This window comes from Aspergillus caelatus (genome assembly GCF_009193585.1).
Source record: "Aspergillus caelatus strain CBS 763.97 unplaced genomic scaffold BDV27scaffold_41, whole genome shotgun sequence".
NCBI classification, from domain to species: domain Eukaryota; kingdom Fungi; phylum Ascomycota; class Eurotiomycetes; order Eurotiales; family Aspergillaceae; genus Aspergillus; species Aspergillus caelatus.
The window spans coordinates 134286-158244 of record NW_022475304.1 but is presented as its reverse complement, the minus strand read 5'-3'; the positions used below and the strand labels follow the sequence as shown (position 1 = coordinate 158244).

The 23959-nt window shown below is 48.1% G+C and overlaps 7 protein-coding genes and 1 non-coding gene across 8 annotated transcripts; 3 read left to right on the top strand and 5 right to left on the bottom strand.

Moving 5' to 3' along the window:
• Positions 1-2087: 2087 nt before the first annotated feature.
• On the top strand, positions 2088-4253 carry BDV27DRAFT_81287 (putative oxalate decarboxylase). Its single transcript, XM_032077661.1, has 9 exons — positions 2088-2146; positions 2197-2587; positions 2638-2727; positions 2777-2792; positions 2848-3019; positions 3071-3138; positions 3192-3312; positions 3370-3874; positions 3939-4253. The coding sequence occupies exons 2-9, from the start codon at positions 2290-2292 to the stop codon at positions 4085-4087; spliced, it is 1419 nt and encodes a 472-aa protein (XP_031930186.1). The 5' UTR covers positions 2088-2146; positions 2197-2289; the 3' UTR covers positions 4088-4253.
• A 765-nt stretch (positions 4254-5018) lies between these two features.
• BDV27DRAFT_124496 (putative ab-hydrolase associated lipase) lies at positions 5019-7248 on the bottom strand. Its single transcript, XM_032066098.1, has one exon. It carries the CDS (start codon positions 7135-7137, stop codon positions 5209-5211), a length of 1929 nt encoding a protein of 642 aa, XP_031930185.1. The 5' UTR covers positions 7138-7248; the 3' UTR covers positions 5019-5208.
• Positions 7249-7496: 248 nt separating this feature from the next.
• BDV27DRAFT_124494 (sugar porter family MFS transporter) lies at positions 7497-9896 on the bottom strand. Its single transcript, XM_032066097.1, has 4 exons — positions 9496-9896; positions 9098-9426; positions 8575-9036; positions 7497-8519 (listed from the first exon to the last, which is right to left on the bottom strand). Exons 1-4 carry the CDS (start codon positions 9591-9593, stop codon positions 7816-7818), a joined length of 1593 nt encoding a protein of 530 aa, XP_031930184.1. The 5' UTR covers positions 9594-9896; the 3' UTR covers positions 7497-7815.
• Positions 9897-11217: 1321 nt separating this feature from the next.
• Positions 11218-13507, bottom strand: BDV27DRAFT_124492 (putative manganese ion homeostasis (Fr)). The gene is made up of 2 exons (XM_032066096.1): positions 12983-13507; positions 11218-12913 (listed from the first exon to the last, which is right to left on the bottom strand). Exons 1-2 carry the CDS (start codon positions 13331-13333, stop codon positions 11294-11296), a joined length of 1971 nt encoding a protein of 656 aa, XP_031930183.1. The 5' UTR covers positions 13334-13507; the 3' UTR covers positions 11218-11293.
• Positions 13508-13670: 163 nt separating this feature from the next.
• BDV27DRAFT_124491 (cation diffusion facilitator family transporter) lies at positions 13671-15945 on the bottom strand. Its single transcript, XM_032066095.1, has 5 exons — positions 15672-15945; positions 15573-15619; positions 15416-15511; positions 15037-15345; positions 13671-14976 (listed from the first exon to the last, which is right to left on the bottom strand). Exons 1-5 carry the CDS (start codon positions 15748-15750, stop codon positions 13981-13983), a joined length of 1527 nt encoding a protein of 508 aa, XP_031930182.1. The 5' UTR covers positions 15751-15945; the 3' UTR covers positions 13671-13980.
• A 922-nt stretch (positions 15946-16867) lies between these two features.
• On the bottom strand, positions 16868-18731 carry BDV27DRAFT_124474 (class I SAM-dependent methyltransferase). The gene is made up of 11 exons (XM_032066094.1): positions 18590-18731; positions 18479-18519; positions 18367-18414; positions 18307-18313; positions 18209-18253; positions 18119-18154; positions 17945-18066; positions 17874-17899; positions 17792-17822; positions 17374-17728; positions 16868-17324 (listed from the first exon to the last, which is right to left on the bottom strand). Exons 1-11 carry the CDS (start codon positions 18632-18634, stop codon positions 17082-17084), a joined length of 999 nt encoding a protein of 332 aa, XP_031930181.1. The 5' UTR covers positions 18635-18731; the 3' UTR covers positions 16868-17081.
• A 379-nt stretch (positions 18732-19110) lies between these two features.
• BDV27DRAFT_124468 (cytochrome P450) lies at positions 19111-21118 on the top strand (the record flags this gene model as incomplete). The annotated part of the gene is made up of 6 exons (XM_032066093.1): positions 19111-19385; positions 19456-20321; positions 20383-20408; positions 20473-20557; positions 20614-20777; positions 20828-21118. Coding segments are annotated over exons 1-6 (1507 nt in total), but the record flags the coding sequence as incomplete, so codon positions are not given.
• Positions 21119-21525: 407 nt separating this feature from the next.
• BDV27DRAFT_t66 lies at positions 21526-21614 on the top strand. The gene has a single exon. It is a non-coding gene; the product is annotated as a tRNA-Asp (tRNA).
• Positions 21615-23959: the final 2345 nt, after the last annotated feature.

The window sequence follows — 23959 nt, the reverse complement described above, 5'->3', positions numbered from 1 at the left end:
TGTCGTCAAAGTGCTTATGACCTCTTAGCAAAAAGGAAACCCGTTTTCCATCAACCAGAACCGCTTAGTTCAAAAGGCCACAGACTGTGTTCCAAATATAGCTCCCTGAATGAGCTACCCATCCAAGGACCAAAAGTACTATGCAGCATTCCGTGATTGCTCTTCATCAGGCCGAGTAGCAAGAATACCATCCAGGAAAACGGATGCACGCGATATACCTCGATCGGCAAATCACAGCAGAAGCACAGAGTAAATACGCAATGCGAAAACACCTGCAGTAAGGGACTGATAATGATCTCCATGATTCTGCCAGAACGCTTGGCATGCTGGTGTCTGCTTCAATGTAAGATACTGAATACGCTGAATGCTCCCGTCGCCAAATTTTCGGAGCTAATGTCGAGCATGTTCATAACATTCCGAACATATTAATGCATAGCTCGGTGACTGGTTAACGTATGCATGTCTATCTCGGATTAGCATTCCCGATCTGCTCGTGGTTAAAGACTTCGATTTCCTCTATGGATGATGAGTGGATCGCCTTGACGGTGGGGAACTTCCATCAGCTCAAGGTCCCCATGTCATGTTGTTATTAAACTTAACTAGCAAGGCCGCCAAACCAGGACAAGCGGGACTAATTATGTTGCCTCAGCCTTCCGGTTTAAATACAAGAGAGACAGGGAATACCTGTGTTAGGCAGGAGATGAGTCTTCTTAGACGATAAATGCATGGTCCAGCTTGACGCTGGAATCCAGTCATAATGATCTTATGGTATCGGAGCCATGGCATCCCATGCTCAACGAATCGGAGCTCTCTCGCCCCCAATGATTCAAGGCTAGAAAGCCGGCTTCCGGGTTAACCGAATACATGGTGAGAAGAGGTTTCTCGGCCATAAATCTCCGGTATTGACAAGGTCCTCGAATATTAGTTGGGATTCTGCTCTAATTTTAGGGCAAGTCACATGCTCTGCAGTCCAAGCAGAGCGTAAGGTTGCCATGAATTGAATCCCCACCGGATACAACGGGACGCAACCACAACCACAGAGGTCTGTGCTCTCTCTCTCTCTCTCTCTGTGTGTGTACTGGAAATCCGGTTCGGAGATAAGCAACATAAAAGAATACGGGTAAGGCAGACAAGTTCTAAGATACGCCCTGGCAAATCACGAAACCTGATTTATTCCTTGAAGGTTTGCCCCAAGTGGATCTTCCCCCAAAGGTACATACGGAGCGGCGGTGAGTGCGGAGTCGCGATCTCGATGAATATGAATGGAGGTCATACATAATATTAAACACTCACAAACAAGAGATCTATTAATCGGGACGTAAGGGAAACTACGGCCAATGTGACGTGGCACCGCAAGGTTGCTACCAGCCTACTACCAGCCTATTACCAGCCTACCACTTCCAGTACATACTGTACATACATGTGCATGTGCCGCATTGAGAATGCGGCTAGAGTAGTACGTATGCCCTAGTCCTAGTTCTACGACTAGGACTAATAACAGGTGCATAAGCGAGCACTAATCAATGCATAGGGGGAGAATTATTGCAGGTGGTAAGAGTAAGGAATTCCGCCACTAAACGGTCGAGTGGGGTTCCCCTAATTTAATCAATATCAAACCCACCCCCAGCCCTACTAAAGTCTTGTCGAAATCTTAGCCGAAGCTTGGTTCCTGAACTTTATGTCTTCACAGTCGTCACCTTCTGGGCATAACTAGCGACATATTTGTCACTTGCGAAAAAGTAGCTCTTTTTTTTTTTTTTTTTTTTTTTTGCCTGCTGCACGGGTGGGGAACGCTTCCTCAGTTTGCCAGGCAAAGCATGCCCTATGCGAGTACCAGATTTCATTCTGGACCAGAAACAGGTCGTAACAGCCCTATTGGGCGCCGTAGGAGCTGGTCTCCTGGCAAGCCACTCAGATTGGTTCCATTTAGTCATATCCCCTCATGGGGTAGCCGGTATGGTGCCCCTTTTAGGAAATGGTTATATCAGATGAACCTCTGCAGCGGTCCTCCTGGGCCCCGGCTCACCCTCCGACTCGACCAAGAAGTACCGGCGACGAGGAGTAGTGTCTATAATCTGACGGAGATTACTAGTCCCTTCCCAGCATCCCCTCATGAGGGGTTTTTCTTTTTTTTGTTTTGTATATGGTAGCAATATCGCCTTAGAATGAGGGGATCTTCATCTAACATCCTGCAAGTTCCAGGTATATAAAGCCTGTCAGAGCATCCGTTCTGCTCTTCCATCAACAGCGTCTCTCAACCCTCGACTGGTAATACTTTGACTTTTCAATATGAAATCCTTCCTTTACTATACCGGCTGCTTCATTGCTATCCTTGGTACCGTCCATGGTGCCCCTGCTGCTAGGAACAGCATCCGGGACTCCGGGAATCCCCCATTGAGAGGCTCTGAGGATCTTCTGGGTTATTCCTCTGACAATAAATTATCCGACCATTCCACGGAAGAGGTCAAGTACACCCTTCTTCCTGCGCAGAAGGAGGATCCGAAGATAGGGTCATATCTGGACTTCGAGAAAGTCGACAACCCGCAGCCCATTCGCGGCGATCTTGGAGCGTCCGACCCTGGCCCTCGTGAGTCATGTAGCTTCCATGTCTGAATCTCCCTTGCACTAACTAGTCAGGTAACTACAACTATGACCGAATTAATAGCGATAAGCTAGCTCCCCCTGGTACAGATAATGGACAGACAATCAATGCTCAATGGCCAATGGGTAAGCTATAGCACTATCCCTATTCGCAAACCCTGCTAATAGTTGATAGGTCTCAGTCGTAACAGGTACTCCCAAGGACTCTACATATGATGCAAGGTAATGAGGCTCACTAAGAGACAGATACGGTTCGGAGAACTCGGGATGGGCTCGTCAAGAAAACACCGTCGTCATGCCCGACGCTACCAAGATGGCCGGTGTCGATATGCGCTTGGAAGCTGGGGCGTATCGTGAACTGCACTGGCACGTTGCAAGCGAGTGGTCTTTGGTGCTTAATGGGTCATGTCGCATTCAGGTATTTTTGCTCTCGTGCAGACTTATGCTCTCGCTTGCTAACTTGCCTTAGGCGGTTAATGAGAACGGCGAAACATTTGTCGACGACGTGACAGAAGGTGATGTGTGGTTCTTCCCTCCGTAGGTCCCATCTATCCTCACAAGCCTTCAATGACAACTACTAATCATAATAGTGGTGTCCCCCATTCCATCCAAGCCCTAGACGCAGGAGTAGAGTTTCTCCTCGTCTTCGACGACGGAGATTTCTCCGAAGACAATACGTTCCTCGCTTCCCAAGTCTTCAGTCACAACCCTGTACGACTACCCAATCCCCCATAAAAACAATCCCCACACTAACCAAAAGAAACTCAGAGATCCGTCCTGGCGAAGAACTTCGACCTCCCCATCTCCGCCTTCAACGACATCCCAGAGGACGAACTCTACATCTTTCCCGGCACAAAAGCCCCGAAGGACATCGAGGAGCAAAACGTAACAACAGCCGCCGGCATCGTGCCCTTAAGCCAAAGCTACTCATACCACTTCTCCGAACAACCAGCCCATGAAGTCGCTGGCGGTTCCGTGAAAATCGTCGACCCTGTCACTTTCCCTATCGCCACCAACTTCGCCGCCGCCATCGTGACCGTGAAACCCGGCGGCATGCGTGAGATCCACTGGCACCCGACCAGTGACGAGTGGACGTTTTTCATCAAGGGCAAGGCCCGTGCGACGTTGTTCACAGCGCCGACAACAGCGACCACGTTCGATTACCGCGCTGGTGACGTGGGCTATTTCCCGCAGTCGAATAGTCATTATATCGAGAATACGGGCGATGAGGATTTGATGTTTTTGGAAGTTTTGCAGACGGATAAGTTTACTGGTAATCTTACCCTTTTCTTTATTGGGTTTTCATGAGGAACACAACGATACTGACGTGGATGCAGATATTGCTCTCGGCCAATGGATCGGATCAACTCCGAAGCAGATCGTGGCTGATACCTTGAAGCTGCCTGAGAGTGCTCTGAGTAAGCTGAAGACGGAGAAACAGTACGTGGTTGCCGGATCGAATGTAACGGCTGTTGCAAAGAGATGATTTCTTGGGGGGGGTGGGCTATGAGACCACATTCTTCCAGAGTGACGTTTCAATATGCTTATAGAGATGGTTACCTCGACTGAAGCCTGACTTTGACATTACGGGTATCTAAAGCTGTTCATACACATTTAACACATGTACATGCTATCATTAAACATCTACCTCATCTACTACAAATAGATATCATGGTTATGCTTACTGTCATGCCGCTCCACAATCATCTCTGATCTAACCCTCTAGCATACATATCTTGAACCCTGGGGGGAAATAAAAGAAAAAGAAAAAAAGAAAGAAAAAAAGAAAGGCAGGGTTTCAATTTTGTATTACTCCCAAAATCCTTCCTCGCGTCCGCCTACGACCATCCAAGAACCATATTTTGCATTATTGCAGATCAGCCGTTACTCATGCTACCTCAGTTGAGATGTTACTCTAGACGGTTAACATTACAGCCTCCGACGCGGGCATTTGGGCCCTACTGCTACCTAGGTAAATGGGAAATGACCCGTGATGTCGTCCTATTGATGGACTCGCATTACCTCGGTAGCTTCTTTGCTAATATGAAAGCGATGAGTTTAAATTAAAAGCTAGGGGGCGATTGTTTACATGCAAAATAAGGTATTGGCTTCAGCGTGTCATGTTATATTACAAGATTCTATTCACCTGTCATGACTTGCCAGGATGGTCTTAATAACTGTATGAAGACCCTGAGACAGCCAAAGGGCAGGTGAATGGTGCGGCGATGAGTTATAAGCTATTAAATCCTCAAGGTTGAATGGCAATATGATACGCTGGGAGGTCATCTGACTTATTCGCCAACAGCGGTCGGTGTTATTGACTGATAGTCTGCAATTTTATCTTAAAAATGTGTTTGAACACTGACAAGTGAAAGGAAGATGAGCCTCTATACTGTCTCGTAGAGTTAATGATTAGTAGGGCACAATGTATTTGATTCAGGATATATCATTATGAAACAAATGTTAGCTTTAATATATACTACTATTATAAGTGTCTATGTATATCGTTGAGTACACTGTATCTATACAACCAGTAAACTCCAGGCCAAAGAATCCACGCAAGCAGTTAATATATAGTCATGCCTCATATCTCATGTTAATAGTGTATTACTGCACGCCCTTCGGCACCCGACAAACGGCGCGGGCATCATCTGGCATCGTCGTCCAGAGGACCTGTCGTACCTCCTTTCCCACCTGCTCGATGACATCCATGGCCCATAAGACATCGAGATGCTCATACTCCTCGATAACCTTCTCGTGAACAACACGCACATGGGGCTCACGTCCATTGCGGAACCGCCGAAGCAATTTTCTGCCATCCACCAGATTGTCGGCTCCCGCGACCCATAGAGCCATGGGGGGAACCTGGGGTCCGTACCATGCGGTATCGCTCCGCGAGGCCCCACCATCGATACCCTTTTCAAAGCGATGATCCTCTTCCGCCTCAAGAAGGCTGACCTCGCGTGTGGCCAAGATACACTTTTGTGTGGCGAAGCATTCACGGCCCAACCACCATCGCATTGTCTCGGCACTGACGTAGACTGGAGCGAACTGGAACATACGATCCCGAAGACCGCGGTCCCAACGGGTGTCACTCCAGCCGAAGAGGTACGAAAACACGTAGTAACCCAATGTACCGTATATCTTCGGATGAAGATATTGGTGGACCGTCATCATGAAGGGAATAAAAGCATGGATGCCGAATACGATGCGAAAGACGTTGGGGGAGATAATCCGCATGAAGCGGAAGTAACTCCTTTTGATCAATGGCCCGGCATAGGCAGCTGGAGCCAGAGCACAAAAGGCCGATATACGCTCCCCTAGTTCGGGGCGTTGATCTTTCGCCAGTGCCACGAATGTTTGTGTTGTTCCTTGCGAATGACACACAAGACCTAGTTTCTCGAAACTGGTCTCATACAGGACGCGCGACACAAGGGCCGAAAGGTCCAGCACGCCCATGTGCTGGATATTCCATGTCCACATCCGTGGATCCGACGTAGACAATGTCGTGTGCTCCGGAGTAAGTCCACAGCGGTTATTACCCAGCCAGACATCGTACCCAGACTTGCAAAGGTAGAAGGCAAGACTATCCTCGTCGTTGGTGCAGTACGCACCGGCGCACTGCAGTAACCCGTGCATGAGAAGAATGGGATATTTGCGATTCGACTGTGAAGAGAGCTCGGGGTCCTTCTTCCCCGTAAACAGCCCAGGTCCACGAGGCGCCCTTGCATCTGCAGACAAGGGCATATACTCCTGCGGGTTATAAACATGCCATAAAGTGATTATGAATCCATCCTCCGTCTGAACCCGGAACGTCTCCACGTCAAGGCCGACCCTTCTGGCGTAGTATGCCACGTCGCATATGATCGGATCCTTCCCGCCTTCCAGAGGCGGACACTCATCGGGAACTTCCTCGTCGACTTCCTTCTTCTCCTGCCGACGCTTCCACCTCTGCAAGTTTTTCTGCCTCTCTAATTCCCGTGTCCGTTCCTCCTCGTAGAAAGCCCGTTGCTCATTGGGATCTTGGCCTTGGAGACGGGTCTTGACGTGGGAAACAGCGAGTCGGGTCCTGCATACAAGTGCCCCGACAATCACGACACCCAAAAACAGCAGCGATAGCAGAAACGACACGCATTGTAGCACCAGACACTTTATGGTAAACACGAAGGAAGGGGGGCCGTACGAAGGTAGCGGCGGGAATAGCGGGTGATCCTGGGAGGGAAAGACGTAGTTCTGGGGCTGTTTCTGCGATAGGCCCTGTTCGATACTGTATTTCTTGTCGTAGGGACTATCGGTCACGTTTGGGTCGCTGGTCTTCTTTTCGTTCCCGTCACATGTCCTGTTGAGCTCTTGTAGCTCTAGCCCCGGTTGGACATTCCTGTCTTCTATCGGAGAGATATCATGATTTATACTAGCAATCGTAGCTGATACAGACATCTTTTCGGAAGGTACTAGACTGTCGGTCGGCTCGCAGGATAGGAGCGGCACTTTGTATATGGAGTCCGGGTCTTGCTCTGGAACCGAGCGGATCAACATGATTGTAGTTGGGAGGTGATCGTAGCGAGGGGAGAGAATGACCACCTCATCTTATCTCCCAAGTGAAAAATGAATTGGGGGGAAAGGAAGGATAAGGGGAGAGAAGAGAAGAAGATCATTCCCCAGTCGGTTGCCCCCATGTTGCCCTTCCTCATCGGGAAAGTCCTAAAAACAGGGTTCGACACGTGAACGTGGGGAATGGCGACGTAAGCACTCATGCCTCAGGCAGACAGCCAGGGTCCAGTTCCCGGAGGTTTTTAGGGTACGGGAAGGGCCGATGGTAGACACGGTCAACTTCACAGTCCAGCTAGTCAGGGTTCTCTTTTGATATCTCGAGCCTTTTTAATTTTTAATTTTTTTTTAAACTGTACCCTATAAGACTATGACCGTTGAGCTGTAGTCCTTACGAATTATGACAGATAACCAAGTAGTGATCATGGAAAAATAATCTTTGGTTATAAGAGCAGTGCTAGAAGAATATTATACAATTCAAGATATTGATCGTGATCAGATCATCATACCACGTCTCTCATCACCAAGATAATGTTGCAAACAGCCACTCGCTAGGTATAAAGGCAGTATAGATGGTATGGAAGCAGAGAAATAAGGAAAGGAAAAAAAGAAGACGAACACCTAACTAAAACAGGAAAACCCAACTGACAAACGCCGGCTAATACTCTAGGCCTTCTCAACATGCTCCATGTCGCGCTTCATCTGGGCGTCGGCCTCCAAATCAGTGAGGTTGCCAGACAGTTTGCCGGCAGCAACGTCACGAACGTCAGCGTAGCTAACGGATGGGACAAATTCCTTGGAGCGCCAGGCTACAGGAATCTTGGCGTAAAGCTCATCAACCTGCTCCAAGGTAAGACCCTTGGTCTCGTAGATGCAGGTGTAGACGAAAACACCGGCAATGAAGCAGAATCCACCCCAGATGAAGAACACCTTGGACTGCAGGTTGGCGTTGCCCGGGCCGGAGTTGACCATATAAGGGGTAGCGTAGGCGATGGCCCAGTTGAGGAGCCAGTTGGTGGCAGTCGTGATCGAGAGACACTTGGCACGAGCCTTGAGAGGGAAGAGCTCACCGGTTACCACCCATGCGGTGCAACCCCATGAGCAAGCGAAGAAGAAGATGTAGACACAGACGAAGGCGATCAGCACCTTGTTTGCGACGTCGGAGGTGGTGACGGTGCCAACAATGGCGACAATAAGCTGAGACACACACATGCCGACAGCACCGAACAGGAGAAGAGGACGACGACCCCATTTCTCAACCATATAGAGACCGGGGAAGGTGGAGACGACATTAACAATGTTGGTGATCAAAGTAATGATAAATCCGTCCTTGATACCGGAGTGTTCGAAGAAGGTAGTTCCGTAGTAGACTGTAAGATGTTAGTTTGCATCAGAGTAGATTAGATGGGGTGGTAGAATACATACAGATGAAGTTGACTCCAGCCAGCTGCTGCAGACCCTGAACGGCACAGCCAGTGGCCAGTCGCTTGCCGATACTTCCACGAAGAATGGAGAGGTAGCTCGCATTGCCCACACTGAGTTCATATTCGTGATTGGCCTGGATCTCAGCCAGCTCCTCCACAATGGCGGGATCGTTGACATCGATGCGGCGAAGGCGCGCGAGAGCCTTGGCAGCAGCTTCATGCTTGTCCTTTTTAATCAGGAAGCGAGGCGTCTCGGGGAGTAGGATCATGCCGACAACCAGGATGATAGCCCAGGCGAACTGAACAGCGACAGGGATACGGTAGGAGCCAGTATCGTTACGGCCCTTAGTAGAATTGTTCACGATGGCAGCAAGCAGCAATCCAATGGTGATAGCCAGCTGATAGGCACCGACGATGGTACCACGGATCCACTTAGGAGCGGTTTCCGACTGGTACAGAGGGACTGAAGCCTGTTAGCATACTATACTTTAAAGACTTGATAGGTGGGTCCGTTCATGACATACTGGTTGCAGAGAGCAATCCGACACCTAGGCCCGCAAAAAACCTTCCCGCAACAAATAATGGGATAGCAGTAGCAGCGGTCTGAAGGATGACACCAAAGCAGAAAACAAACGTGTTGATGATCATAGCCAGCCGACGACCGAAGTAATCAGCAATGGGTGCTGCACCTAGAGCACCGAAGAAAGTCCCTGCAGACAGGAGGGAGACAATCATGGAGGACTGAGAGGAGGTCACGTCGGGATAGTTGTCTGACGGGTTAATATAGCCCGTGGAAAATAGCTTGCGCCAGTAAGGCATGGCAAGGATGCCACTGATGGTACCAGTATCATAACTATAGGATCCAATAGTTAGTATCTTAGTCTACGAGGTGCTTCAATGATGATACAGAGGGCCAGCTTACCCAAACAGGACACCACCAAAGGCAACAAACAAGCCAATCATGATGGCAGGGGCAGCAGAGCCCGTAGCATCATCCGGCTTCTTCAACATGAGACCCATGGTGAATGTAGACACGGACTGGGGTCAATGTATGGAAAGATTCTTCAGCTGTAGATCAACACGCAAAGGGAAGAACGTAGGGATGACAGGTGGAGAGAAAAATGAGATACACGAATCTCCATGGGGAAGGGGCCATGGCAGAGTTTTTGTACTGCTTCAGACAGGAGGTCGCGATGGCCAATCTTGACCATATCCGGTCAACATGGGGAAAAACTACATTAAGGAGCCGGCCGAAACCAGCGCTATCCCGCATTTACAGCCAATTGAGGGCACGGGATCAACCTAGGATGCGCTGGTGTAGACCGCATGAGGGATTATTTGGTAATTTCGGCCCTAGACCTGGGATATGTGTCTCTCTCCGCGCCACAGCCCCGAGTCTGGAGAAGAGGAACGTTTGACGGCGTGAAAAGTGGAGGAGACTTGCACGAGGCTAGGGGCCCATGGATACGAATGATTGGTTCGAGGAAAGTAAGCACACATGGCCGAGACCCAAGTAAACCACGGACATCGAACGATTCTGGAACTTGGCACGCAGAGTGGATGTCCAAATACGATGGACGGGTTTTTCCCTCCCCTTCTACGGGATCCTTTCGCCGCACCGTGACGGCAATCCGAGCCACGGGACAAGAAAAACAGTGGCAATCAAGATAAAAATAAATAAATAAATAAATAATTGAGGCGGAGAGAAGCCGAGAACGGGAAGAAGTTGTCATGAGAAGAAACGCAAAGAATTCGGGGGATGCCGAACGCGGCCAACCCGACCCAGCCCTCGTGACAATCCCGAAATCACACACTTTTCTCGTAATAAGAATATCAATTTGCTTCGGTAACCTATTCAACATCCCGGATTTTCTTCTGGTGTATCTGTAACCATATGCCAGTGTCTGGAAATATAACTGGATCTTGTCCAAAAGGGAATCATGCACGACCCCATGGCACTCCTGCTCAACTGGAGACTCCACGACTCCATCCGGGGAAATGGATCTAAAATTCTAAACATGGAGGAGGATAGCCAAGTTGACGACAATCCGGAGTCTCACCGGTGCCATTTCGGGCAGAGACTGTCGTCTCAGCGCACAATGACATTATGTCGGGAGGGAGAGGATGTTAATGTTACATGGTTTAAGCAAATTAGGGCTTTTGCCACTCAAACACTTGCAGCACTAGTCTGGGCTCTAATTGGGGGGCTATAGTAGATCTAGTCGCAGAATCCCCGAGATTTGCCCGCTTCTCGTCGTATAAGTTGCATTTTCTATGGCTAGCCAACATTTCGACGATCAGCCCTTAACCCTATACAGTTGGAACCAACGCTTAGGAACAAAACTAAAATCGGGTTTGAGTTTTTTGGCTAATATTGACTATCGGGCTGAACCATGGTTGCTCCTCGAAGGTAAAACATGAGTCCCCTCTCAGGCTCTCACTCCCCACCATCATAGAAGAACTCTAATAAAAAAAAAAAAAAAAAAAGGTGGAAAGTAAAAATATTGTCCACCATGATTCTGGGAAACCTTCTCCAGTTTAGGGTGAACCGTACAAGAGGGACACCAGATTTATATCTTTAGTGACATGAAAGGGAGGGAAATCGCAAAATCCCGTCCCATATTCTACATGCAAGAATATCAAATAGGAGACCAAAATGATGCATTGTTCTCTATATAGTTCTAAACTCCCGGTGTTTACCACCCCCTCTACTCCGGTCTTTACCATCGCCAGATCAAGAAGAAATACCATGCAAACACAATCGTAGCGACATATTTGACAGAGTCTAAAAATTCTCCCCAGATTCCCCGGGAAGCGGGGACCCTAGGTTTCCACTTCGCGTTGTCCACGTCATCGTGACCTGAACCGGGGTAAGTATCATCGTTCACTTTGGGGTAGCGGGGAGGTGCATTGGCGGCACGACTGGCCAGGCCACCCGGTGAGGAAAATGTGGAGCTAGACGTACTAGAACTTGGGGCCTTAGCTGTGTGGACGTGGAGGGTAGGGCGAAATGCAGAGAGGGGAAGAAGCGGTGCGGATGAGTCCACTGCGGGGAAGTAAAGCACACGAATGGCGGCTCGTGCGAGAAGAGCAGCAAGGGTAAGGCCGAATAGAAGGCCGTAGCGGATGAAGATAGATAATTGGTCGGGGAGGAGACATAAGTGGTTTTGCAAAGTAGCGCCAGTACTCATTGAATGAGTCGGCTTCCCGGTAGCAGGGTCAACAGGGTTCCAGAGACTGGTAAGTAGAAAGCCCGGCCGCCGGACCCCCATAGCCCAGGAGAGACTTTTCACCGTGATTTCTTTGGGAGAGCCACTAAATTCGCGATGAGTGACCTCGCAGTAGTCGTGGTCATCCCCGGAGTAGACATGGACAAGATTAGGGCCCGCCTTCGTGACCAAGTCCTTGGAGATAGTTTGCGTGAGAACATTCTGATACTGGTATCCAGCAGCAATTGAGAGGGCATTTCGTTCATCTTCTTCCGGTGCACCATCTGATGGTGGGTAGTGTTCTCGCAGAGGCCCGCAAGGCGTGGCCGGTTTGCGATACAATGGAACATGGGTCAGGAGAATGGCAGGGAACCCTACAACCTCCGGTTGGAGTCTTTGATGGAGTGTAGGCTGTGAGATGTCCACGACCTTGTGGTCAAACACATGGCCTTCACTTTGGTTCTTCATCAGGCGTAATTCTTCCATCTCCGCCTTGCCACGATGAACGTTCATATTATTCAGGAAATCCTCTGCTTCTTTCCAAATACGCTCGTTTGGCGGGTGTCCGTCCCCAGACCCTGTACTTCCGGTCTCTGGGTCAGGCTGGTCCATGGCGCTCAATGATACCGTGTCAATCGAAACAAAGGTGTGGTTTCCAATAACATCGACGCGATTACTTTGGCCAAAGTATGTCTGAAACCGATCACGGACGGGCAGTTGAACCCCAGTGCCGAATCCTAAATCGTGATTCCCAGGTAGACTAGCGATCATCCTCCGGCCTCGGGGGTTGCCTGAGTGCGGATCACCCTCGTTCCACTGGTCCGAGAATATCCTCACGAACCGATGATACTCATTCTTCCAGAACGAATCCTTGTATTTCTGATAGCGCTTCTCGGGACTGGAGCTGTGCGAGGTCGCCCACTCTCTTCCCCCATCAAACAAGTCACCGAGAAACAACACCGAGTCCGGGCCTAGATTCCTTTGAATAGATGAAAAGGACCGCCGAAGATATTGATCGGTGAACTTCACAGTCAATGTGGACAGGGGCCATGGCCGACCGGGATAGGTATGAGGATCGACCAACTGAGGGTCTGCGACAAAAGCAACGTGATGTGGTGTTGCATCTCGAGGCTAAGAATAACGCCATCGTATTAGAAACAGATCATCACCACTAAATTGATTGATTATAAGGATACATACCCAGCTTTCCCAATTCTCCCAGGCGCACCTCTCCAAACTATCCTGGAACACCGCCCGTTCCCCCCACCAGAGCGTAAAGAACCAGAGAACAGCCAGAGCATTCGTGACTGTGAATATGTGTCTGAATATCCTCCATACCCGTGCTCTTAGCGCATTACTGCCCTGCGAGTTCCTTGTGACGCTGAACCTCGGCGCAATCCAATGAGCTTGTATTTCAGCGACCCATTGTCGTAGCCACGGTGGCAAAGTGTCGAGAAGACGGCTGTGGTCATTGGATGAGTCGGCATAATAGTCACGACGGCCTGGACGATAGGCATCCGCGTTCGTGCTATTTGGATATGAATAACTCATGCTTGCTGTGTCAACCCGAAAGTGGCCAAAGCGAAGCTGTCTGCGGCATTGCTCCGTCTTTACACGGAAGTTGTGAAAGGTTATCGGCAAGCGGCGTAGTTGGTTCTCATTGGGAGAACAATGACACTCAACGTTTCAAATTTTGAACACAGAGCATCATGGTCAACCGAGGGTGAATTGAACAACACAGGGGGTCTCCTGGCCTGGAGATCTCCACTGACCCGCGGAGGTGGGTCACGTGAAGGCACCGGTTGTTAAGGTTAGAACAGTCGTGGGTCTAGAAGGCTATTAATAGCTTTTTTTGTTGTCTAGATCTACACAGTCAACCTGAAGAATTACTTGGTAATAATATTCCTCGAAGGCCAATCTATAATGATATAGCTGGAGACAAGGATAAACACTCGAAGTCGAGCTGGTATGGATACTCCGTACATGATCGACATAAGAATATCAGCAAATCCCCCGAAACACAGTATACAGTATTAGGCTCTAAAAACAAATACCCCACCCATGACCCAAATGATTTCCCTCGAGACACCAAACCTCCGATCTAGGTATGAAACACGGAAAAGAAAAGGGGGTATGAATAGTAAACAGGCTTTTGATCAAAAAAGGGAAAGTAACGGGATGGACGATACGATGTCTGGTTAGGTTGAGGTCTTGGGACAACACTCTCCACCTCGCGTGCAACCATCACCGCATTCCAAGAGACACGCTCGCGAGTCTTCTTCCCGCAGACTAGAGGGACCATTACTAGAATAGGATGAAGCAGCTTGGTTGTCTTCAACGTCACTTCCCGGTGCGAATTCGGGCTGAATCGTGGTTGAATGAATGCCGTAGGCATGGAGGCATCTTCTCACTTGTCGCGCCAAGCGCATATACCTCTCTGAACCCTCCCCTTTGATCTCCGTATCCACTTGAATGTGAATCGAGGCAACATGCTTCGTGTCGCTCAATTGCCAAACGTGTAAGTCGTGGGAGCTGATGATACCAGGAAGTCTCTCGATGTCTTCTTTAATATGGTCAATGCTCATGCCGGGGGGAACAGCCTGTAAGAGAATTCTCGATGCGGCTTTGCAAAGAGGAATGGCCGAGGCGAGGATGATCACCGTAATCACCAACGAAATGCCAGGGTCAACGTAAAACCTCCACTCATAGTCGGTCAACCAAATAACCAGGGCAGAAGCTATGACACCAACGTTGCCCAGAGCATCACCCATGACATGAAGAAAGACGCCCCGCATGTTGAGATCATGTCCATGTCCATGGCCGTGACCATGGCCGTGACCGTGCTTTGAGTCCTTCGACTTGGGCTGCGCATGGTTATGGAATTTATGAATGTCATCGTCCACCGTAGCATTTGGTAGAAGCGATGCATTTGCTTCATCAGTGTACTTGCCCGCTCGGTCTTTGTGGCTAAGGAGTGCAGATCGCTCCGATGTTTCAGCGACGTTTGTTTGGTCGCTGTCCGACTCAGACTGCTCCTCATCAACATAGCGGCTGCGACCGATAATTTCCTGTCTCATAGTAGCCGGGTGTACCTGGATATCTTCCACGTTATTGCTGTATCTAGGAGACCCGCGATGTTGGCTATCAAGAGTTCGGCGTCTTCGAGCATCGGAAGAAGAGAGTGGGCATTCGTCCTGCATTGATTAGGTTAAGAGTTTATCATTGATGACACGTTTGCGCAGGATTAAACGTACTGCGATCGCCCGCACGGGGTCACTCTCGCCATGGGAAACATAGCCCTGCTCAGCGGCATCCACATCCTCAACTCCATGGACGTCACCATGGCTATGGCCGTGGCCATGGCCGTGGGAGTGATCGTGAAACAACAAAAGACCCAAGATGTTGGACAAAAGACCAAAGCAACCGACAATGCAAACGAGCTTCGGGTTTTGCACCTCTTGGGGTTCCACCAGACGTTGTATAGCTTCTAGGAAAATCGACATGCACAAGGCAACAAGGAAGACACCGTTGACCAAGGCTCCGAGGGTTTCTGCACGTTGCCACTATAGTAAAAAGATCATGGTCAGCTTGTACTCCGCCCCCACCCGCAAAAACAAAGACATGGGTGCCTACCCCGTAAGTGTACATCTTGGAAGTGGTTGAATTGGTCTCTTGGTTGGCGACTTTAACCGCCCATAAACCAACACACAGGGACAGGACATCATTAAGCTTCACAGACGCAGTTAGCGTTTAGCCAGTGTCGGGAATTCAATCTCCAGGAAGTACATACCATATGAAACGAATCAGCAACAAGGGCGAGCGAGTGGACGGCATAGCCTGCGGGGCGTGAGATAGAGAGCAAGACAACGCCCGGCCCATAGATACTAACCAACTATCAACTCTAATAGAAAGAATGCAGAGTCAATGACCAACAGGATTATGATCCTGTTGGTTTTGGAGAGGCCCATGATGGAGAGATTGGCGGTGCGCTTGGTGGCGCGGGTCCGCGAAAAGAGAATGACGACAAACCGATCCCTAGGGGCGCAAACAAAACGGATTCCGAGTGCTTTGTCTAGAGAATATGCACAAGGGGCCAGAAGAAGAGATTTATAGAACGACAGGCAAGCGAGATGAAAGGGTGGGAAAGCAAAAAAAAAAAAAAAGGACTATATCAGTAGCATCATCGCTAGTAGTGACTACCCCGTCTAGTTCATAATTGGTGTCTGGAAAAACCGCCTGGATGCGGTTTTCTCCGATTCCGAGCCGATGAGTGGCGTCATGCTCGCTGATCGTGGCCTCAGGCAGCATGAGAACACCCGTGCCGCTCTCATCGTAAACAAACAAGATCGTGATCAACCCCGTCTATCACTATTCTTGAGGTATACCAACATCGGTTTTTTTAAACCTTTGCGGGAGTGATTATTATTTCTAATTCTGGCTAGACCCATCGACATCACGGAACGATGCTATCCCATCCGAGCACCCACTTCATGACAGCGATGATCCGTGTTCAACCCCACCTCTGGTAGGGCGAACCGGCAAATATCTCAACCTTCATTTACCGGAGAACTGAATTTGATCTGTGGGGGGAGTTATTCAGTTACCTAGGGAATGCCCCAAGCTTGCCATACTTGAACTCAGATCACAGCTATTTTGAAGGGAATCTCCAAGTCATTTCAGAGATGGCAATATGTCTCTAGTGCTGATCAACACATTGGTCACTAGGTGCATATATTATAGGTCTCGATCAGACACGTCCAACCGGCGAAAATATGGCAATGCAGCTCTGGCACTAATGCAAGCTTAAGGCCAACGTATCACATGATCGGTAATATAGTATCCCGTAGCGAGATGAAGCACTAACCGAACGGAGGTCTCATCAATATTGACTAGTAGCCTTAGTGTTATGCAGATTTTGGATTCTCCTCGGCACTCTTACTTCTAGATACTATTTAGTATCCGAAACAGCACAGTGAAACCCCATCTAAAAGGGTCACATGATGTGTCAGCGAGCAGATAACACAATATGATATGTATGTTTAAGCCCTCGAACTTGCAAAAAAGCTCTGCCTATCAATGAGAACGCGCGTATTTTGCTTTAGAGTGCATTGGAGTCAACCATGGAAGGTGGAGAATGTTATATTCTTGCTCGAGATAAGAAGAGAATGAATGAATGAATGAAAAGAAAGAAAGGAACCAAAAGAGTGGTACAATATAAAGGTGAGTAGGATCTAAATTGCAGTCATACACAGATAACCCTTAGCATATTTGACTCTGCCAACATCCCTGACCCCAGTTACTACGAGCCTTCCATTTCTTTCCGGCCGTAAACCAAATAGTACCGCGAGTAGATATGTAGCTTCCGATCTAATAATTCTCGTCGAACCCCTACTAAAAGCATCTGAATCTGATCAACGCTCCATCCCAGGAATCGAGTGAACAGCGCCAATGAGTACGCGTCGAGAGCCTCCAGCATATTAGCTTGCTGATACCGCCCCAGTTCCTTCAGTTTGGGGTCTTTGGCCCATGGCGAAAAAGGCACCTGGAGAAGTCAGCGACACCAAGCCCCCCGTCATCAACGAGCTACCAACCTTGAATATTTCCTCTGTCACATCTGTGAAGCCAGCCTCAATCATCCACTGCTTGTACTTTTTCGCCGCTCCCATCTCCTTGCCAAACTTTCCACTCGCCTCGATCAACATGTCCCGCCATTCAGATAGATTCGGCGCTTTCGAAATACTATCGTCATCAGAAAAGATGTCGACGGTGGGTTCCATCATTTCAAACCAGCCACCGGGAACGAGGTTCTGATGCGCTTGGCGAAAGAGATGCGGGAAATCCTTGACGGATCCCTCAACGCTCCGAGCATGGATGAAATCAAATGGTTGGGTGAAGTTCCACGGGAGTTCGAAGTCGTCGATCTCAAAGACACAATTCGGTGGCACCCTGATGCAGTTATACTCAACGGCCCATCCCAATTTTTATATTAGAGGTCAAGCAAGCTCATACCATGAAGGTTGAATCGGGCTCAGATCCGTCCCTACTACCAATCAGCGGCGAAGATAGATTGTGGGTGTTTAGCTGTTCTAACCGATGACCTGCGCCTCTGGGTACTGGCTATTTATTGTTAGTGGCGTACTTTAAACATGTTTAGCGTCGTACTCAGCCATGTCAATCGCCCACAAGCCCGTCCCCGTTCCTAAATCTAGGATTCTTCCTGGGTTGTCTGATATTGGGGATTGACATAATGCGCCTCCCAGCACCAGACTACAAATATGGTGACCCTTTGAGAAGTGAGAGAAGTAACTGACGGAAGGAGATGAAGTACGGAAATACCAGATCTAATCGATCTTGCTCTCTTTCATCATTTGGCTGTGCGATTTCAATCAATTCCTGACTAGTTGATTGATGATAGTGGGGGTTTACAATGACATATTCTCCTTGTCGATATGCATGATACCGCCGTCCATTCTATCGGGCTATGTCAGTTGTTAAAGATGACGGATGGTCATCAAGAATCAGACCTCGTATCTGAAAGAGGAAGCGTCAGATTTAACTTTATGAGTTTAAACTAGAGTACCCACTGATAATTTAAGATACTGGACGACAACGATGTCGTCGAACTACCGGTTCTGATGAGTTGAATTCGGTTAGTGAGGCGAGTCAGCGACCATGGAAACCCTAAGCGATACGTACGCGCTGGAGTAATCCTCATCACTATAGAGATCCGCGTCGGCCTGAACGCAGAATCAAAATCATTTCAATAGAGTTTTAAGATTAACCTTCGCCAACCTCTGGAACACTAACCTCTGGATCGATAGGTGGATCGGCATTCGGGTGTGAGGAGCACATGGTGTGTGTTTAATGAAATCAATATGACAGATCACAAATGGACCAAGAGGGTCCCTGATCGCTTATAAGCCATGTGGATTATTCCGCGACAAAAGGCAAACACATGGGACACAAGGATTCAGCAAAGGCAACCCCACTGGCGAAGCCCCTGTCCCGAGATATAATACCGCCAGCTATCGGTTGCATGATTGGATTTCTTGGGGGAGGTGACGGATCATAGCGCTGCACTAATGAGCCAAGAGCCACCTTTCAACGGCAAATGTTTCAATAAACGGAGCGTTCTCCGAGGGATCGGCTGCTCCGACAGGTCAGCCATTTCTTAGATGGTGGAGATACCTGCAGTACCGTTTTAATATGGGGGCGGGGGTGAAATACTAACGGCCGATGGTGCATCCTTCGGTATTGGTGGAAGGTAAAGAAGAAGAGAGAACTGTGCAAATAACATAGTAGCCCTGGACATGTTTCCGATCATCCAATTTTTTGCTTTTTCCCCCTTTCTCTCTTTTTGTCCTTCGCGCTGACGTTGTGCGAGATCGAAACATGTTTCAGTCCCTTTTTCAACCCTGGATCATCGCCTTAGCAGGGATAGGCTATTTGGTTTCTCTGGCTGTGTATCGATTATGGCTGTCCCCATTGGCCAAGTTCCCCGGCCCTAAGCTGGCTGCGCTTACATTATGGTATGAATTGTACTACGATATTTACTGCGAAGGGCAGTATACATTCCAAATCATTCGCATGCATGAAAAATATGGTACTTCTTACACCAAGCCATCGGTTCGACAAAATGTAAAGACACAAGGCTAATTGAATCTTAATCCTAGGTCCCATTGTGCGTATCAGCCCCTGGGAACTCCATATCAGCGACCCCGAGTATTACGAAGTGTTATATTCTCGAGACAGCCCGCGGAATAAATATGAATACTATACCCGGCAATTTGGGCTTACCAAGACGGCAATGGCGACAGTGGATCATTATCACCACCGCCTCCTGCGCTCCAACATGAACCCTTATTTTGCGATGGCACGGATACGAAAGCTGGAACCTCTGATCCAGGCGCTGGTGGACAAGCTGTGCGACCGCCTGAGGGAATTCAAGGGCACAGGAACCCCAGTGTCGCTTCAGTATCCATTTACCTGTTTCGCAACTGATGTTGTGACTGATTATACTATGGGTGCTGGGTTTCACTACCTCGATGAACCGGACTTCGTTCCCCGATGGAGCAGGACATTGAGTGGAGTTGCGAAATCGGGTGTCTATATTAAGCCCTTCCCGTGGCTTATTAAGGTATTCAATGCTCTACCCGAACGTTGGTTGTCCTGGTTAAATCCCGAGATGGACTTGACATTCCATTTCCAACGTCGCTGCCGTGAGGTCATAACGACGATCATGGAGGAGCAAAATGCCAACGGATATGACAAGGTCAAGAGTCAATTTAGTCATCCTACTTTCTTTCACGACGTGCTGAATAGCAATCTTCCTCCAGAAGAGAAATCTCCGGAGCGCTTATGGCAAGAAGTTCAGGTAGTGGTCGGTGCAGGCGCTGAGACAACAGGCAAAGCTTTGACTTGGACAATGTTCTACCTTCTTCACAACCCAGACAAGCTGCAGAAACTGAGAGATGAGCTTAACCAGCTGGATCCTGATCGGACAGCGACTCTATTGGACTTTGAAAAAATGCCTTATCTGGTATGCCCTAGTTCAAGTATCTGAGTTGGGGATTGCATTCGACTAACCGTCTGACACGTAGACATCAATCATCCTTGAAGGATTAAGGTATGTCTCCTTTGTTCTCACAAATGCCAGAGATATGTGTTTATTTACAACTATATCAATACAGACTTTCGTACGGCCTCAGTACCCGATTGCAAAGGATTGCTCCTGATAGAGCTCTCCAGTTTAGAGAATGGTCTATACCAGCCGGAGTAAGTTTACAGATCTCTATCTTAACTTGCTGGACAATCTTATGCTTACCAAACAGACTCCCGTTGGAATGTCCAGCACGTTAATGCACCACGATGAGCGCATATTCCCCGACTCACATAAATTCATTCCCGAGCGTTGGTTGGACCTAGAGCAGCGGAAACATCTGGAGAAGTATATGGTGGCGTTCACCAAAGGATCAAGACAATGCATTGGCATGAAGTAGGCTTTCTTTCACTCAAGGTTCATTCTTCATACTAATACTTGCATAGTCTCGCCCGATCCGAAATTCTCCTCGCCCTTCCCAAGATCCTCCGAGAGCTAGATTTTGAGTTATATGAGACTACACTAGAGGATGTGACGCTTGCACATGATATGTTCCTGCCCTTCCCGAAGATGGATAGTAAGGGAGTGCGGGTCTTAGTAAAATAGTGGATCTATAAAGAATTTCTTAAAAGACGTATATGTATGTACACCTATGTCGACAGCTCAAAGTTAGGATGCGGATTAGTTTCCGGGGAGCTTGAAATCTTCGTTGATAGCGGATCATAATGAATCAGAACGCGTTTTGAGGATTTTGATTTTCTTCGGTGCTTGGAAAAGAATCGGTTATTCCGACGAACTATTCATTTGTTTATTTTGGTGAGCTTTGCAACCTTGAATTTGGGGGCACGCGGTGGCCCCTGCCAGATATATATATTCGATGCATAATATTCAGCAGCTCAGCAGGAAAAGTTCAGCAGTGAGACTTGATACTATAATTTTACTAAGATTTATTTTCCTAGAGGTTCTGCTAGTCTTGACTAATGCCTGGCCGATTACTTGTGATAGCTTAGAGGCACCGAAGTTAAAAAGTTGGTCCCTATAACATTTTTTGATTTGGACTAAGGATGGGAAACGCATCACTTAGCAACTCGGGCCACAAATTTGTTGATTGATATATTAATAAAAAGAGGACTTCTATAACAATTCCTCGATGGTCTAACGGTCATGATTTCCGCTTGTCATCTCAAACGAGAACAAGCGCGGGAGACCTGGGTTCGACTCCCAGTCGGGGAGATTTCTTTTTTTTAAATTTTTTATTTGCCTAAATCACCGATACTTCTCGTATCACTCCTATTTTTTGTTCTTCCCTCTTTTCTTTTCTTTCTTAATAACCTACACTAGTATTTAACTAATATCGGAGTCCCGAGCGTGGAACACTCCTATAACTTGGAAACGTTTGGGTGTACAAGATCTCAAGTAGATAAAGCTACTGCTAAGGTACACCCAAACGTACTACGATCTACTAAATGCGTATGTTACCTGTAGTTACAGTGTGATATATTTTAACGGAACAGCCTGGATATTGGTACCGAGGCCTTTAGAGCTGGAGCCTATGGGTCATCCTCTCCGAAGCCTCTACAGATCTTTTCGATCCTACTTGATGGAGCAGACCAACGATAACACGGTCCTTAGGAAAGTGGAATAACTTTTGTTCTGGACGAGCTGTGGCTACGAATGAACGGTTGTTGTGACACGGGAAGACACCGTTGCTGGTAAGCCCTAAGGAATGAGATTTGGGTGAGCCAACGTAGTACCTCTTGCTGCTGTTAAAGGGTGGACAATCACAACAGAAACAGATATACATTGTTTTGTAAGGAGAGGAAATGCTTCACGTGCAGCTTGCAATACTTCCTCTGGAACCTGAAATGAATCCAAGTAGGTTACGTATATCCGATCCCACTCGTTTTCATGAAGAGGCCTGTTGCACCAAAACTATCCCTACAAGAATCTATGGGGGTCTCCTATACTTATGCCGTCATACAAGGCGTTTTCAATCTCAACTCCTGCCCCTTGCGTACTTTAACTCTGATACTAATAGGCAGACCAATCACGAAGATATCGGAGAATGATAGCTGCCAAGTTATAGAGCTAAAGAGACTTTCTCCTGCACCCAACACACCAATGGGATTAATAACCTTCTCCACTACTATGCTGACGGTAAGTTCAGCATGCTGTCAGGGTGGCGTTTGTTCTCGAGCATGAGAGCTACACCGCCCCGTCATTGATCTGAACTTGATCCTTGCACTGTATAGAACTTCGTTGATTTCTTTTTCATTTGTTGTATGTACTTCTAGTAGATGATGGCTGTCACAATGCCTCTACCAACGTTCAGCTGTATCCTTCTGGGGCTGGCCCTTTTGTATTTTGCAAAGTTGGTGCTACTTCGCAAGAAGGCGTCTGCGCCGCTTCCTCCAGGCCCGAAGCCAAAGCCGATAATTGGAAACCTGCGGGATCTGCCACGACCTGGATAGCAGGAGTGGATTCATTGGTTGAAGTCCAAGGAGTTCTATGGTATGTTATCACTGTGGCTTAGGGCACGGTCGCAATCTGATAAATGTTATCGCCAGGTCCAATCAGTTCGATCTCAATGTTCGGCCAAACCATTGTCATCCTTAATGACCACCAGGTGGCATTTGACCTTATGGAAAAGCGTTCCGCTATATACTCATCTCAACCTAGAATGGTCTTTGCTGGGGAGATGTGAGTCTACACCAAATTACACATAGTCCAGATAGCTATAAACATAGTAACATAAGGCAGGGTGGGCTGGGAAGATGCCTTAACCATGCAGGGATACTCCGACCGCTTCCGCTCCTATCGCAAAGCGATGCATCGCACTCTGGGTACTAAGGCTCTAATGTCGCGCTTCAATCTACTACAAGAAGTTGAAGTGCGGCGATTCCTACTACGAGTTTTGCAGAAGCCAGATGGCTTGATTCGGCATATTAGAACGTAAGTTTATGGGCCCAATTGATAGTGGTAGATCTGATTCGGAACAGAGAGGCAGGAGCTGTGATTTGAAAGATCGCATATGGGTATAACATTGAGCCTAAGGGCCGCGATCTCCTCGTTGATTTGGCAAACGAATCAATGAATATATTCTCAGTTGCAGGGATCCCCGGGACCTGGCTGGTGGACACCATTCCTCTTTGTAAGGCAGCTTAGTATCTCATATCAACTGCCCCAAAGCTAACGAACACAGTGAAATACCTTCCAACCTGGTTCCCTGGCACCAGATTCAAGCGCACGGGCTATGCTTGGAGAAAGACATTGCTCACAACCATCGAGAAGCCATATCAACTTGTGAAGCAGAAAATGCGTCGAGGCTCGTACCTGCCTTCGTATCTGGCCAGTCTCCACGCCAAAGAGCTCGAGAAGGTCGAGTGTTAATGTTAAGACAATGCGCTTTTTGAATGGCTTTTGTATGTGTCTGATGAGTCACATGAATAGTAGTAAAGCTCCAGGTAAAGGAAAATATATAGACCTGCCACAGGTTATATTGAAGTGGTCCGAGTACACCGATATTTTGAAACTGGCCAAACTCACATCAGTTTAATTAACTCACTGCTTGGCATGGG

Bases quoted from the DNA above. Each gene is read 5' to 3' on its own strand.
- BDV27DRAFT_81287 (XM_032077661.1), top strand. From the start codon at position 2,290: ATGAAATCCTTCCTTTACTATACCGGCTGCTTCATTGCTATCCTTGGT. The intron at 3,139-3,191 runs GTAGGTCCCATC...TAATCATAATAG, and splicing joins GATGTGTGGTTCTTCCCTCC to TGGTGTCCCCCATTCCATCC. The intron at 3,313-3,369 runs GTACGACTACCC...AAAGAAACTCAG, and splicing joins AAGTCTTCAGTCACAACCCT to AGATCCGTCCTGGCGAAGAA.
- BDV27DRAFT_124496 (XM_032066098.1), bottom strand. From the start codon at position 7,137: ATGTTGATCCGCTCGGTTCCAGAGCAAGACCCGGACTCCATATACAAA.
- BDV27DRAFT_124494 (XM_032066097.1), bottom strand. From the start codon at position 9,593: ATGGGTCTCATGTTGAAGAAGCCGGATGATGCTACGGGCTCTGCTGCC. The intron at 9,427-9,495 runs GTAAGCTGGCCC...TGGATCCTATAG, and splicing joins TTTGGTGGTGTCCTGTTTGG to TTATGATACTGGTACCATCA. The intron at 9,037-9,097 runs GTATGTCATGAA...AACAGGCTTCAG, and splicing joins CGGATTGCTCTCTGCAACCA to TCCCTCTGTACCAGTCGGAA.
- BDV27DRAFT_124492 (XM_032066096.1), bottom strand. From the start codon at position 13,333: ATGAGTTATTCATATCCAAATAGCACGAACGCGGATGCCTATCGTCCA. The intron at 12,914-12,982 runs GTATGTATCCTT...CGTTATTCTTAG, and splicing joins GGGAGAATTGGGAAAGCTGG to CCTCGAGATGCAACACCACA.
- BDV27DRAFT_124491 (XM_032066095.1), bottom strand. From the start codon at position 15,750: ATGGGCCTCTCCAAAACCAACAGGATCATAATCCTGTTGGTCATTGAC. The intron at 15,512-15,572 runs GTATGTACTTCC...GCGTCTGTGAAG, and splicing joins TTGCTGATTCGTTTCATATG to CTTAATGATGTCCTGTCCCT. The intron at 14,977-15,036 runs GTACGTTTAATC...TAATCAATGCAG, and splicing joins ACCCCGTGCGGGCGATCGCA to GACGAATGCCCACTCTCTTC.
- BDV27DRAFT_124474 (XM_032066094.1), bottom strand. From the start codon at position 18,634: ATGTGCTCCTCACACCCGAATGCCGATCCACCTATCGATCCAGAG. The intron at 18,415-18,478 runs GTACGTATCGCT...TCAACTCATCAG, and splicing joins GATGAGGATTACTCCAGCGC to AACCGGTAGTTCGACGACAT. The intron at 17,900-17,944 runs GTACGACGCTAA...AACAATAAATAG, and splicing joins TGGGCGATTGACATGGCTGA to CCAGTACCCAGAGGCGCAGG.